General features: G+C 38.0%; 1 protein-coding gene across 3 annotated transcripts in view; it reads left to right on the plus strand.

Moving 5' to 3' along the window:
* Positions 1-13789, plus strand: part of PHAF1 (phagosome assembly factor 1) — a 36941-nt gene extending 23152 nt beyond the window's left edge. The window contains exons 8-17 of one of the 3 annotated variants that reach the window (XR_007506613.1): positions 601-713; positions 2792-2925; positions 3544-3627; positions 4327-4409; positions 5191-5234; positions 7246-7289; positions 9237-9295; positions 10855-10927; positions 11380-11841; positions 13470-13789. Coding sequence is in view for 1 of the 3 variants with exons in the window: in XM_049804373.1 (XP_049660330.1) it covers positions 601-713; positions 2792-2925; positions 3544-3627; positions 4327-4409; positions 5191-5234; positions 7246-7289; positions 9237-9295; positions 10855-10927; positions 11380-11469 (724 nt within the window). In the remaining 2 variants the exon portion in view is untranslated. Of the gene's footprint in view, positions 1-600; positions 714-2791; positions 2926-3543; positions 3628-4326; positions 4410-5190; positions 5235-7245; positions 7290-9236; positions 9296-10854; positions 10928-11379; positions 13427-13469 lie in introns of those variants that run through there. The other 2 variants (XR_007506612.1, XM_049804373.1) reach the window with 2 other exon arrangements.
* The last annotated feature ends 730 nt before the right edge of the window (positions 13790-14519 follow it).

The following is a 14519-nucleotide window of genomic DNA, read 5'->3' on the forward strand; positions in this document are numbered from 1 at the left end:
ACAAACTAATACACAAAAAGCAGCCATTCCATTGGAAATATCTTACTTGGGGCTGTTGTTATTTTCTCAAGTATTACTGTAATTGAATTAAAATAAGAACTTTCCCAGTAAAGAAGCACGATTGTTTGTGGTATACCTGCATAAGCTGATTTCATGTTCTGGGCTATGGAGTACCTTCCCAAGAGCAGTGAGAGCATCATGGAGAGGCTTTTCTGCTGCATTTGGGTGATATGCCTAAATCAAGGAGTAAGTATCTTTAAAAACTCTACAACTTCTATTTTCCCTGAGAGAAGTTTGAGATGACACCTCATAGGAGGTATCCAAAGGCTAGATACAGTTTCCATAATTCCTGGAGTCTTTAAAACTTGCTTTTTGTTTCATTGGTAGTAAAGGTCCTGTATTTGAGTGCTGCCTTGTTTCTCTTCCTTTTTCCCCAGACTTTCTGATCCTTGTGCTTAATATAACTTTCAGTCTTCAATGTGAGTTAAATGGACCTTTGTCAAAATTGACGTGCTGTTCCAGTGAACTGGTACCAGCTTGTTAATGGAAAATTTGAAGATTGAGTGAATCTTATGCATGTTTTTGTGTGATTGGTTTCAGGGCTCCCTTGATGCCTCTCAGCTGTTTCCTTGGTAATGTGTATGCCGAGAACGTTGACGTTCTGAGAGATGGAACTGGACCCTCAGGTTTACGGCTTCGCCTACTCACTGCAGGTATTAGTGACACTCAGAACATTGAACTGGTTGCTTTCGTCCGGAAAAGAGGGGTAAACCTGTATCAATTAAGCATAGGTTATTTGTGATGCTTTTACAGGTGGTTTCAAAGTGTTCTCTATACCTTATTTTGAACTATTGGAAACAAAACCAAAAAAAACCCCTGTGAAGGTGAGTCTGCCTGCTGCTGCATTTCCCTGGCCCTGGAGAGATCACAGAGGACTGTAGCCCTGTTTTTGGTAGTTCTGAGGCGTTAGAGACTGTTTGCAGAAGTGGGATTTGTCTCCAGGTGTATGTGTAGAATAAAACAGATGCAAGTACATCACTGAAAAAAACCCCACAGGGAATCAAGAAACCTTTTATACATGTGCGTTTTCTGAGATTCCAGTGAGCTGTATGATGTTGATATTTTATTTTTTTTTTGGTTAATTCCGGAAGGCTTTTAAAAATGCCAGCAAGAGATGACATCAATGCTGCAGCCTTAGACTGCACTTTAAATTCAATTCATTTTCATTTGCTGTAGGAGACAGCAGTGAAAGTGACAGAGACTGATGAGTACCTTCTCCTTGAGTGTACTTTCAGAGATGGAGGGGCGGTGCTTAGAAGTTAAGGAAGGATATAATGACTGCAAAGGAGCCTTGTTCAGTCACCATAACTTGAGACTTGACGATGTTTTTAAGAAAAAATGCTGAGATGTTTTTAACAATTTTCATTAGCAGACTTGGCTTTTCACCTGTTCTGATTACTAACTGTGTGTATATTGAGAAAACACTTGGAATACATTTGCAATATGCAAAAGTTAAAAAGGAAAAAATTTAAGATGAAGAATAAAATATGAATAAAAATGGAGAAGATGTTTTCAAGTTAATTTGCTTCTCTCTTTACAGAGGAAGATAGTGGAGAGCTGCGTAGGACAGGGAACATATATCCTTGTGTACTAGGGAAGGAGTTAGCTATAACATAATAGTATAAATGATTTTGAGAAATTGGACACTTCTGAGGTAGAGTGTCAAGTTTGGTTAAAAAAATATATATGCAGCTTAAAGGAAATGTCAATGAATAAAATAATTATTAAAATATCAGTAAGTGTCAGACTAAAACTTGCGGAGTGGCAGTCTGGACATGTGCTGTTCTTGTCTTGCTAAAGTTTACAGAAACTCCTTCGTGGAACATATTATGCACCTGTTCTAGCTCAAGTTTCTCTGCAAGTGTATTAATTTGAAGTAACTCTTGCTTAAGTCTGCAAGTGTATTAATTTGAAGTAACTCTTGCTTAAGAAATCAAGGATGACTCAACTGGATTTTTCTGATTTATTTTATTGGGTAACTAGCTACATAAATAATGCATAGTGAGAAAGGCTAAGTGAGTATTTAGAGCACATCCTGTATTTTGCAGTAACTGCAAATGCTACATGCATACGTTCTCGTAAATGTAAGATGCTGCATTCCTGAAAGCAAATGGGGTCACAAACTGTAAGGTCTTTGCATTTCTTACCATCTGGTAATGTATGTCATTTGATGACAATTTGTCTATGTAATGACTATTCAGTAAGATCAGTTTTTAACATTGTTTGCATAGGGACATACTTGCTATTGATTTAATAAGCTATGGGAATCTTGAGTAAAGAATGTATGTTTTCTGATACAATTAATATGGATGAGGAACTTCTTTATGGGCTTTACTTTTGTAGCTGGAGATACGTCTCTGGCTGCTAAAGTAGAATATTTTAGGGATAGAAATAATTTCTGGTACTTACTGCTAATAACCAGCTGACGAAATTGAGACTGGCTAGGAAAACAAGTCATGTTCATGTGAATGGCAAGGAAGTGAAGATAGCATTGCTGAAGTTGGAGGTTAGTAAGATGGGGATCTCTGCAACAGTCAGCACATACATCACTTCGATAAGATATGTTTAAACTGTTGCAAAATAAATGGTTAAATTTAGTTTGGCACTGTTGTCTAAAGAATGCAGCTGTTTGGTTTGTGATAAATAGAGGAATGCTAAGCTTTTCATGTTGATTTGCTGATGTATTCTCTGATCAGGAAGGATGAATTTTGAGTTGTTTTCCATTCCTCAGGTTGTGGCCCGGGTGTTTTAGCCGATGCCAAGATGCGGGTATTTGAGCGTTGTGTATACTTTGGTGATTCGTGCCAGGATGTGCTGAGCACCTTGGGGTCTCCGCACAAAGTCTTCTACAAGTCTGAAGATAAGGTGAGGGAATTCATTCAGGTGCAGGACTTTGTCTCTGTTCAGTGCTGTCTCAGTTTAATCACAGGGCCTGTGTTTTGCAAGGCCAGTGAAGTTAAACTGCCATGTAGCACAAGTTATGAGTGCTTCACTTGACATATAATAGACCAGGATGAACCATTATATAATTTGGTTTTAAAAATCTTTTTTAAGCTAAATAGATGCCAATCTGTTTAAATTTTAAAAAGTAATAATTAAATAAAATTGCATCGTTTTAACTTGTTTAAAAGTTGATAAAAATAGGAGCACTTCTGAATCCAAAGGAGCCTTAGCAAGTGTGTGCTGCCTATTTTTTTATTTTACATAAAATAACTTCAACACATACTTTGATCCTTTCCTAATGTTTTTACATAGCAGCATATGAGTAAACCTTTTACTTCAGATAACTAAAAACAGAAAAAAAATGGTGTGTCATTGTGCCACTGCAAGCAGCTGATGGTCCTGTCATGAAGCACAGTATCTTACATGTTTGAACAAGGGCTTCAAATGAGATTATGACAGTTTGTTTGAATGTAGTGATGATGTTAATGGTATTCATCTTTGAGTGTTATTAAATACATCTGAAAAATGTGTTTCTTGCAGATGAAAATCCATTCACCCTCGCCCCATAAGCAGGTCCCATCAAAGTGCAATGACTACTTCTTCAATTATTTCACACTTGGAGTGGTAAGTGGGAAGCTTCCATAAACAAATTCCTGTAAAGTTTTGATTTGGTTACACAGCAATCCTTTCAGAAGGCTAAAGGCTGTGGGAAATGAGAGCCTGCAAAACTCTTGATTGCTGCCTTAGGAATCTCTGAGTATGAAAAACAACACTGACTTTTCTCTAGCACTTGTGAATTCAATCAGTAATATTTTATCATCTCCAGCAGTGGATGGAGGGCTCTTTGCGCTTTTGCATTCTCTTAGGTATTCTCCATCTGCCATGCCTGATGCATAGATTATACTAGTTCTTGTTTCTGAAATCCATGCTCTTGTCCCGCAGATCTGACGTAGATGTGCCATAACACCAATTGTGAAAGTTTGCCAAGCTGTGGGATGTAGTTCAACCTTCATGTCCCTCCTTACAGCTATTTTGCATTAGTCTACTGTAAATAATATGCAGGAAAAACAAAACCTCCTTTGAAAACTTGCCAACATTAGCAAGTGGAACTGCAGTTGTGATTGCTGGAGGAAATGTGTGTTTATTTGAATTTACAAATAGTCTCATTTTCAAATACTTCTTTTCATAGTTCCATTTGGTTCCAATGAGATAGATACATATCACTATATGCCTGTACTGTTGTAACTAATCTCAGGTTAGTTTGGGGAAAGCCACCTTCCACTACCCAAGTTGCTTCATGTCTGTCTGTTTTTTCTTCAACAGGATATTCTCTTTGATGCAAACACTCACAAGGTGAAGAAATTTGTCCTGCATACAAATTATCCTGGTCATTACAACTTTAACATGTGAGTGTGAAGAGATGATCTCTTAAAGAGTATTTTAAAACACCTGAAAAGGAAATCTTATGTTCCCCTTATAGAATTCCAGTATTTTTTCCAAGTGTCTTTGGTGTATCTGGTAATCTGTGGACGTTTCAGCCATCATTATTAGCACATTTTTTTTATTATTTTATTTTTAGTTTTAAATGCCTTTATATTGTCAAGTATGTCTTAAAGCAGTAAATGAGGTAAGATTGTTCTAGCTATAATGTGCAAACTGTCTTGCTAGAGGCAAACTTCGTATTAGCAAGTGTCCATTTACTGGCAGGTAGGCTGCTGTTTTCTTCCTGACACTATTTCAGTTAGTGATCTTAAAAAAAGAAAATTCTCTCATGCTTCTGAACATATTTTCAATACTTTTAAAATGTAAACTCTTTAGAGGAGGAATATGAGTTAAAGTGGTGAGTGGTTGTCTGATTAAAGCAGTTAGTGTTAGTGAGAGAACTCTATAATACTGTTTCTAAGCTGAATATTTCTCCATCCACTCTGTGTAACAGCAGAGTAATTTGTGCTGAAGGATCTTTTGTGTCCTCTAGAAAATTGTGTTAGGGCATTCCCAGGCTGCCGCCTTTTCTGATCTAGAAAATAGAAATGAGAACTCTTCTTAATCTGTTAGCATTGAGACTCTTATTTTCATTTTATTATTCATGTGACTTTTCATTAAACTGGTTAAGAGCCCTAAGTTTGTGCTATGCAGTTTATGTTGGCTTTTCTGTTTTCTAATAGCTTTACGATTTGTACTTTCTAGTTACCATCGCTGTGAATTTAAGATTCCGCTAGTCATTAAGCGAGGTGAGTAGTTCATCCGTTGTCCTGCTTCAGGGGGCATGTACCACAAAATGCTCAAAGCAGAGGCATGATCAGTTTTCATTTCTAAAGCATCCTTCATTATCAGAGGATGCTAAAAGTGAAAGTCATTGAGACAGAGGAGAAATTTGGGGGTTAGGTTTTTATTTAAGTGAAAAAGATACTTCTGGACATGTTAGCAGTTCTCTGATTTTACTTACGCTACCTTGTTTACTTACTTGGATCATACAAATATTTAGCTGCAACATCACTAGTTTTCTGTAATGCTGCCACTCTGCTAAAATCAATTACCTTGTACCTGGAGGTTCAAAATCTGTAAGGCAGTGTTAGTCTGAGCTGGTCTGTCCAATCCACTGTTGAACTTTTTAACACTGAGCTCACTCTTGAAAGCTTTATTCATGGTATTAGTATAAACTGGTTTAGCTGGGAATGAAAACAAACATCTGGAATATGTTGGCTTTATGTGCTATAGACAAAGTATGTGTGTTGTGTTCACTTGAAAATCTCTGCTTGAAAAAAATATATATAATCAGTAGTACTGATTCCACAAGATACTAAGATGTGCCCAGCTCTGTGTAAGTCAGTCATCCCCACAAAGTATGGGGAACCTTGTTTGATTGAAGATCATAGGGATCGAGGTAGACTTCTTTAATACAAGAATTAACAGGTGTACTGGGAAAGTGTGTATTTTGATTATCCAGGGAATGGTGGGTGCTGGCTAGGTTTTGGCCAGGGATGCCTTCTTCATTCTGATTGGTTTTCACTGAAAGCACTTTCCTGTGTAAAGTGCAATTCTCCTGTGGCTGTCACAGCAGTTTGAGCACTTAGAGGAATAAAAATCCGGAAAAACAATGTCTGTATATGCTAGCTTATATGAAAGTTGATTTGTACTTCAGCCAAGAGAATAAGCATGTAAGTTCTCACTTTTTAAATGATTTTCCATGAGGTTATTGTGCAGTACTTCAAAGGCATTAATTTCTGATTTTTATTCACCTCAAGTAATACCATGAATCTCTTCGGAATGTGTCTTGGGATTTTGGGGTTTTTTTAGCTCACCTTTCTGGTCTCTAGCTTATGTTCAGGACATGTAACAAATTGTAAACAAATGTTATAAAATTTATGAAGAGCACATCTTCTTCCATCTGGTGGCAGTGTCTGATGCAGCTTTATTAACTCCCTTCTGTAGTTCAATGTCAGACAATAAATTGAGAGCCAGAGTTGAAGTTGAACAGGCACTGAACTCTTTTTTCAACATGAAGAGAGCATGTTTATTTAGCAGGTGAAAAATACAGAGGAGCTTTCAATCAAATTAAAGACTATTTGCTATGTTTTACTTATTTAGTGTCTAGGTCCATTCCCAATGCTCCAGGAAGGTGCTTTCAGTACTCAGAAGTCCCCAAATGTATGTCTGAAACACTGCTTGAAACCACCAGCAAACAATTTCTTTATAAGACTGTAAGCGTAAATGCAATGCTGTCCTTGCCTGTAGCTTTTTCTATTATTTACTAGGTGGACTGCAATTCCCAACCTCTTCGCTATATGTGTTTTTGAAAGAGTGGCATTTTAGCTGATTTCAAGCCTGCCAACTCCTGAGTCTCAAGCTGTCAGTTTTAGCCAGCCGCCTTTTCAAGTGCAGTGGAGTGTTTGGACTTGAGGAGTGGCACATCACGTTATCTCAATGAGTGGCTGTGCTAGGCATGTTAACAGTGCAAAGATATGTTTCTTTTACTCTGGCATTCTTCTATGTAAGATTACAGCTTAAACATGTATAGTGTTAGAACTTGGAACTTGCTGTAAATAGGCAGGTTTGTTTAATCACCTTAACTGGCATTTAGTCAATGTTGACAATTCTGGTTGCTAGTAAACACTGGCAAATTTGTATATGAACTGATCTAATGCTTGTATGTCTCCTGCTATCTGAACTAACCTCCCAAAATATGGGATTATATAGGTTCAAGTATAAGCTTATAAATGCTTTTCTGTTTTTCTTTCATAGATAGTGCTGATTCACAGACAGAAACATGTACAACATATAGCAAGGTAAGTCTGTGCAGAACTGAATGTTTTCCTTCTTTTCTTAAACCGTCTAAATGATCTATGCTGAATTTGTAATATGCTTTGAAGAAATAATAGCAGTTGTATCGTGTTGTTTTAAAATAGAAAAGTTGAAGGCCAAAAGTTAACGTATGTTTTGTGGTTTAAACATTTTTGTTGTGTTAAGGATTGAAGGCATTCATAATAGCACACTTGATGCTTATTGCATGCTTTGCGTTTAAAATAGTGTCATGGTTTAACCTCAGCCAGCAACCAAGTACCGCAACAGCCACTCACTCACTTTCCCCCCAGCCAGTGAGATGGGGAAGAGAATTGGAAAAAAAAGGCAAAACTCTTGGGTTGGGATAAGAACAGTTTAATAAAACAAAGGAAGAAACTCATAATGATAATAACAATAATATAATGGCTATAATAATAGTAAAAGAATTGGAATATACAAAACAAGTGATGCACAATGCAATTGCTCACCACTCGCCAAACAGCGCCCAGTTAGTTCCCAAGCAGCGATTTCCCCCAGCCCAACTCCCCCCACTTTATATACTGGGCATGATGTCATGTGGTATGGAATATTCCTTTGGCCGCTTTGGGTCAGCTGCCTTGGCTGTGTCCCCTCCCAACTTCTTGTGCCCCTCCACCCTTCTTGCTGGCTGGGCATGAGAAGCTGAAAAATCCTTGACTAAGTCTAAATGTTATTTAGGAACAACTGAAAACCTCAGTATGGTATCAACATTCTTCTCATACCGAACAGAAACATAACACTGTACCAGCTACTAGGAAGAAAGTTAACTCTATCCCAGCCGAAGCCAGGACAGATAGCTGCAGGTAGAAATAGAACAGTAAAATAAGTGATGGGGGAAAGCAATAGCAGTGGTGGCTGAATGTTAGCTGGAAGAGATACTTCTAAACAAAATTTTCAGAGCTTTTCTACTTAACATAGCTTTTGAAGACATGTGGTATTTGACCAAGAGGGTCCAGTTCCCTTCCACTTTCTTCTGAAGGGTGCCAGTAATGGGACACTTCTCAGGCAGCAGCAGGCCATACAAAAATGTCACTGCCTGTGTGACGCCTCCTGATGACAGTGAACTCCTTGAAAACTGTATAGCCTTACCACCTAACTGAGATTTCCAACTGGGCAGTTGCTGATGCATGTTTGAGAGCTACGTTAAGTTGAAAAACTTCTCAAAAATTGTGTTCAGCAGTGGCTCTACAGTTAACATTCAGCCAGGGTCAGTGCTGCTCTCTTGGCTCCTGGGGTGCTAAATAAAGGCTTTGCTTAGTGAATTTTGAGTCCCATACAGGGAAGAAAAAATTGGAGTCAGCAACCTGGAAGTTGCCATTTTTTGCTTTTTGATTTGAATTGCTTACATCCTTCAGTGCTTTGACTTATTTCAGTCTTGTGTGTGAAACTGCAATTTCTTATTAGGTCTGCTTAGAGCGATAAGAAGTGCTGGACATTCCCAATCATTAAGTAGTGCGGCTTTCCTCTTCTTTTCCAAACTTGTCGCTTCAATCAAGGAAAGGCTTTTGGGAGAGGTAGCAGTGATGCTATTTTTCCCTCTGCAAAGTTATGTAAGAGGATATTTTGCTGAGGTTTCCTACAGCTGCTTTTTTCTCTGAAATGCTACAAGACTTTCCAGCTACACTTTACCCATAAGACCCATAGAATTTTTTATATTAATAATTCTAATTCAAAGCTATTTTGAGACAAAAATGAGAATAAACCCTGAGAGAATTTTCTAGCTCTAATAGTGGATAGTTTCCATTACTGAATATGGCTCCAGTCACAAAACACTTTTGTAAATGCAACCTCTGTGTTATTTGACAAATGAACATGTCACAAACAAAAATGTACACGAGACTTCCTAGAAAAAAAAAGTTTTCCTGTGCCTCATTTTAACACAAAGTCTTTGATATACTTTGATATATTTACAGTGGGACAGTATTCAGGACCTTCTGGGGCACCCTGTAGAGAAGCCAGTGGTACTTCACAGGTAAAGATATCTCTTTGTCTTGCTTGGCAGGGATTGAGCTGATGACAGAGGATGAGTTTAGGCAGAGGAAGGGTGTTTATCGCACTAGTTACTTTTGGGCTGCTTTGCTGTTACAGTTTCAGACTTTTGGGCCACTAACAAGACTAGATAGCTGCTCTCAGAGGAAATAGGCTGACATGCAGAATGAAAACATTTCCAAAATTCCTTGAACTGTAAAATCCAGAGAAGAGCTAAGCGGCATATACAGAAGTCTCTCTCTTTGTGTAATAAATAGTGTAGATTTTTTAAACTAGTCACATACATTTCAGCAACTTGACATCATACAGTACAGTGCCTAGTATATGTGATAGCAGTCTGTTTGAAGAAGATTTGCTTTTATGAACATAGACGGTTGTTCTACAGTTCTTTCAGGCTGACTGAAGACAGAAGAGTCCTTACATTTGCTGTGTTTCTACAGGGATTGAGCTGGGTGTTGGGTTAAATAGGCGTTATCTGTTTGCAGAGTTATCATTCTATGACATGAAACTATGATTTATCTCAGGACAAGTGTAAGTCACAAGTACTGTGAAAATACTGTAGCAATTTCAGATATACCAAACAAGGTATTTTCATCAGGCTTTCATGTGATTTTGAGTTTGATTTTTTCTTTTTTTTAAATTTTATTTCCCCCCTAAATCGTTGTGCTCTTTGTTCCTCTTTACTCCTGATTTATGCCAATGAGATCGTTAGAGCAGAACCCATGTAAAGTAAAGCTGAGGTGAAATAGTGACTACATAGAGCCCTTCTGTTTTTCATCGGTGTTGTAGAAAGTAGTTCAACCAGAGTTTGCTTTACTGAGCACATCTCAAATGTCTCAGACATGCAATTTGAGAAACTGACCAGTTACAAGAAAGGCCAAAAGGTAAATATTTTCTAGGGGTTTTTTTGGCTGTAATCTGAAATCCATTGCAGTCAGCAGGAGTCTGCCATTGTCATATATATGATCCAAAAATATCGGAAATAACTGAAGGACCAGTGATACATTAATCTTCAAAAATACTGTTTAATGAAATTTGGATTATTCTATTTCAGTATCTTACCGTGTAATTTTTTTTAACACAATAAAACAAGTGGCTTAATAGACAGCATATAGTAAGTACGTATGGTGGAGGCTGAGTCGTAAAGTAGACTGAGGAGTGGGAAAGGATCTTGCACAAAACTCATAATAAATTACATGGTGCTTCTCTCTTCCTATGTATCTGTTTATTTTCAGAGTTCTTCCTGTTTGAGTTCAGTGAAAGAGAGTTTTCCTGTAGAGGTCATTAGTAACTTTTTGGTTACTTTCTCCCTGAATATTAACAATGGCTCTGTGACATTAAACAGAGGTATCCTCTGGCTCACTTGGAATCTAGCAGTGGTGTTGCATAATGTAGATTTACTTTCTTTTGATGAAAGCCATGATAAAGATGCCATAATTTACCTTATATTACTGAGTGGTTATTCTTCCCTGAGAAGTTCCTGATCCTCACACATCCTTTTTTGCTTTTGTTTTTTTTTTTTTTCCCCTCTTATCTGTTCAGGTCATCATCTCCGAACAACACTAACCCATTTGGGTCAACCTTTTGCTTTGGACTGCAACGAATGATCTTTGAGGTTAGGAGAAAAATGTTCGTACTTGTCTGGGCAAAAGAAGATGAGGAGTTTGCTATTATTACAACTGGCTTATTATTTCCCATTTCAAGAAAAGCCAGCACTTGGAAGTGGCTGTATTTTTAGAGCTTATTGGCAGATATGGGCAACTTTCCAATCTCTCCTCTGAGGTTGTACATTTGCATGTTGAAGGTGGCACTTCCAAGTTTGTCACCCAGAACTCATACTAGTAGGAGATGTGTGCACTGAGCTCTGAGTAGTGGTGGAGCATGCTGGTGTTTAAATGTGTCATGGAAATCTAGAGACCATTTTTAGGAACTAGCCAAGAACTTATTGCTTTCCTTTGTTGTTGGGATTTCTTTTTTCAGACAGATCAATTTCATATTTGCCATTTTCACTCTTCTGAGTTTGTTTGATGTATGATTCTTCGCTTTTTCCCTGCCATCCTTTTGCAGGTGATGCAGAATAATCACATAGCTTCTGTTACTCTGTATGGCCCAACACGGCCCAGCAGCCAGTTGAGAACATCAGACCTTCCCCAGTGAGCATCCCCTGCAAAGTCAGCTAATCTCAATGCTACGAAATTAGTACAGCGTGCCTTGATTTGCTGCCACTTATAATACGGAAAGCACGTTACGATTTTTTTTTTTTCAATAAGCCTTTCCACCCGGGAGCGGTGTGGAGGGAAAATTCTCTCAACCCTTCATCATGGGGCATGGAACTGTTGATGGAGGAAAGCAGCTTAGGTGCCTGTGCCGTCGTTTATTCTTCTCCGTTGCCCTCATCCTATGCAGCACAGACCTGAAGAGACTGTCCTCCCTTCTCAACTGGCAGAAGGGAGAAATGGAAGAGGGGCACGTAATGACTGCAAGAGTTAGAAGCACAAACTTTCTGAGCCTTGGAGCATCTGGAAGCAGGTATTGATTTTAGTCTGTTTGTGTTACTGTATTGATGTGGTGGTCACATTTTAAGAAAACGTGTGTGTGTATATATATAGATATAAACACATCGGTATTTCTGTGGCTTAGGACATTGTACCAAGTGTGACAAGGATGTATATATGTCCATGATTTCAGGCACCACATCTTTGTGTAACTTTAAACCAAGCAAGTAGCATGTGCATAATACTTGGTTGTAACATTTGCACTACATACACTTTAATTACTTGATAAACGTTTATCTTCACTGAGGAGCATCTGTGTACTGGGTGTGAGTGGGGTGTGATGGTTATTTAATGTACGCTGCGCATAAAGCTTATTTATACAGTGGATCAAATTTATCCACCTTCCTGCACTAATATGTACTTGATATGCTGAAACAATTTTTTTTCTGCTGTGGCTGGTTTACTAATTTTTTTTTCATACACAGTTTCAAAAAGAAAAAATCTGGAAGAGGTTATTTCTATGATTGAATTATGTTTTAGTGAAAAGATTTGATACAATTTTTCATACTAGTGAAAAATTTAACGAAGAAATAGCATTGCCTCATTTGCCTCTGTTCCAAAATCCTTTACTTCCTACTCTGTTTCCTTAGAGAAAGAAAAGCTGTATATAATGGTATCTCAGAAAGAAATTCCCGAGCTCTGCCATCACCAAGAAAACCTTTTCTGTAACTTTTTGATGTATGATTTTAATTTATGCCAAAGGTTTAGCCAAAGACATCCTTATTGTAGTTTCACCATTTCTGTACATATATGCTAACTGCACACCCCACCCCAGCAGACAGGATATAGGCTTCTTTCTAGTTGGGAGATGCTGCTCGTGACATTTTATCCCAGGAGGATACTTTAGGTTTCTAGTTCTCTTACCGGTCTTATTTGGGGGAAATAGGTGGTCTGTCTTTGAAATATTGAACCCTTTTTAAAAATGGACAAGAGAAATGTATAATTTTATCCCATTTTTAATATTTTGGTGTAGCAACTTGTGATACATAGATGACGATTTTGTGAGTTTTACTATGTGTGTACAGATTTTGTAAATATGACATTTTTGTAATTTTAACTCCATGTACAGTGTAATCCTGTATAGTTTATCAATGAATGAGAGAGAGGAAATCGAATGTTAACTGAAGTTTTGGATCCTGGACCAGTAGCAGGGATAAATGTGGTGTGTGTGTGTGAGACGTTCTTTGCCATTTAGTCTTCCTGTATACTGTGACACTCTAAACTGTTTTGCTAAAACAAACAAAAAAAGCCCCATGGAGAATCTAATGGATAAGGAAAAAGTTACTGTTTACCTTTATCCCTAGGTGTCACTCCTGTTGAATCCCTGTTCAATCTGTGCTGTCTCCTGTGATCATTGCTTGCTAAGAAAATTCTATGCCTCAACCTTCCTTTTGTTCCCTCTCTAATTTTAATTTCATTTTACATAGCCCTTCTGTAAATTAAATGGAATAATAATGAGCATGTACACTGAAAGAAAAATAAAGAGACTCTCAGTTACTGGTTTTGTGTTAAATACAGTTGCTGGGTGTTTTTGTAATAAAATCATGGATGTTCTTGTGCTTTTTTTTCTTATGAATTATTTTTTATTTTACTGTCTTTCAGACATTATATTTGAAGTACCTGACTAGTGGTCTTGCTTTACAGCCGATACAGTATGTTCTCCAAAGAAACAGTGTAAAAACTAACGTAACCTGCAGTTTGTTTCGTAGTAGATACATGAAAGTGTATTATAAATTTTTGCCCTGAAGTGCAAAAGAAGGAAAGTCTTTAAACCATGGTAAATAACACTGTGGCTTCTGTATTATGTTCAAAAATGCAATTGTTACACTCGTGTCAGCCTTTGGGTGTCATTAAAATCGATCAAGCTTCAAAGGGTTTGAATATCGCACAACAGAATGGAAGAAATGTCTGCAGTAAAAGGAGCAAACATGCATTCTCATACTGCTTTCTTGTGCCCTAAGGCACTTCAACAGAAAAGCATTGGAAGTCTGCTTACCCTGAAGTAGTTTAGAGGTTAGTGCAGGGCATAAAGAGTGGGAGTCCCGTTTCCATTTGCCTTTCTCCTGCACTGGCTGCATAATGCAGGGTAGAGCACTTAGCTCTCCCTCCTTTAGCATCCTTCAGTTCTGGAATATAAGGTGACCTTGCATAGTGCTTGGCTCAGTGTGCTCTTGGAGAATTTTATGATCTCCAAATTGAGATGGTGTGCATGCTTCTGCTTGTTACTAAAATATGACAGCAATCCTGCTAATAACTTCAGTTAATTTTAGTTAATCCTTTTCTAATAAAGGCTCCAGATTAGCTGCAGGAGGAGGCAAATTCTTGATGGGGCAATTTGAGTAATGGCTACGCAGATACTACCACTATCCTGCTCTCAAGCATATTCAGTTGAAATTCTTCAGAAGTGTGAGGTCAGGACTGCTGCTATAGCGTGCACCTCAAGACGTAGGACAGGATGTCAGCAGCTAACCAAAGGTATTTAACTTAGTGACTCCCAGCTTCACTTGTAGTGCTCTGGTGAGTCAAAGCGACTAAAACAGTGTAGGTAATGGAATGTGCTCTCTTAACAGCCCAGATACTTCTCAAGGTCAGTCCCTTCGTCTTGAAAACTTCCTCTGTAACAGACAAAAATTAAAGGCAACTTTGCGTTTT

Source organism: Accipiter gentilis, chromosome 7 (genome assembly GCF_929443795.1).
Source record: "Accipiter gentilis chromosome 7, bAccGen1.1, whole genome shotgun sequence".
Lineage (NCBI taxonomy): Eukaryota > Metazoa > Chordata > Aves > Accipitriformes > Accipitridae > Astur > Astur gentilis.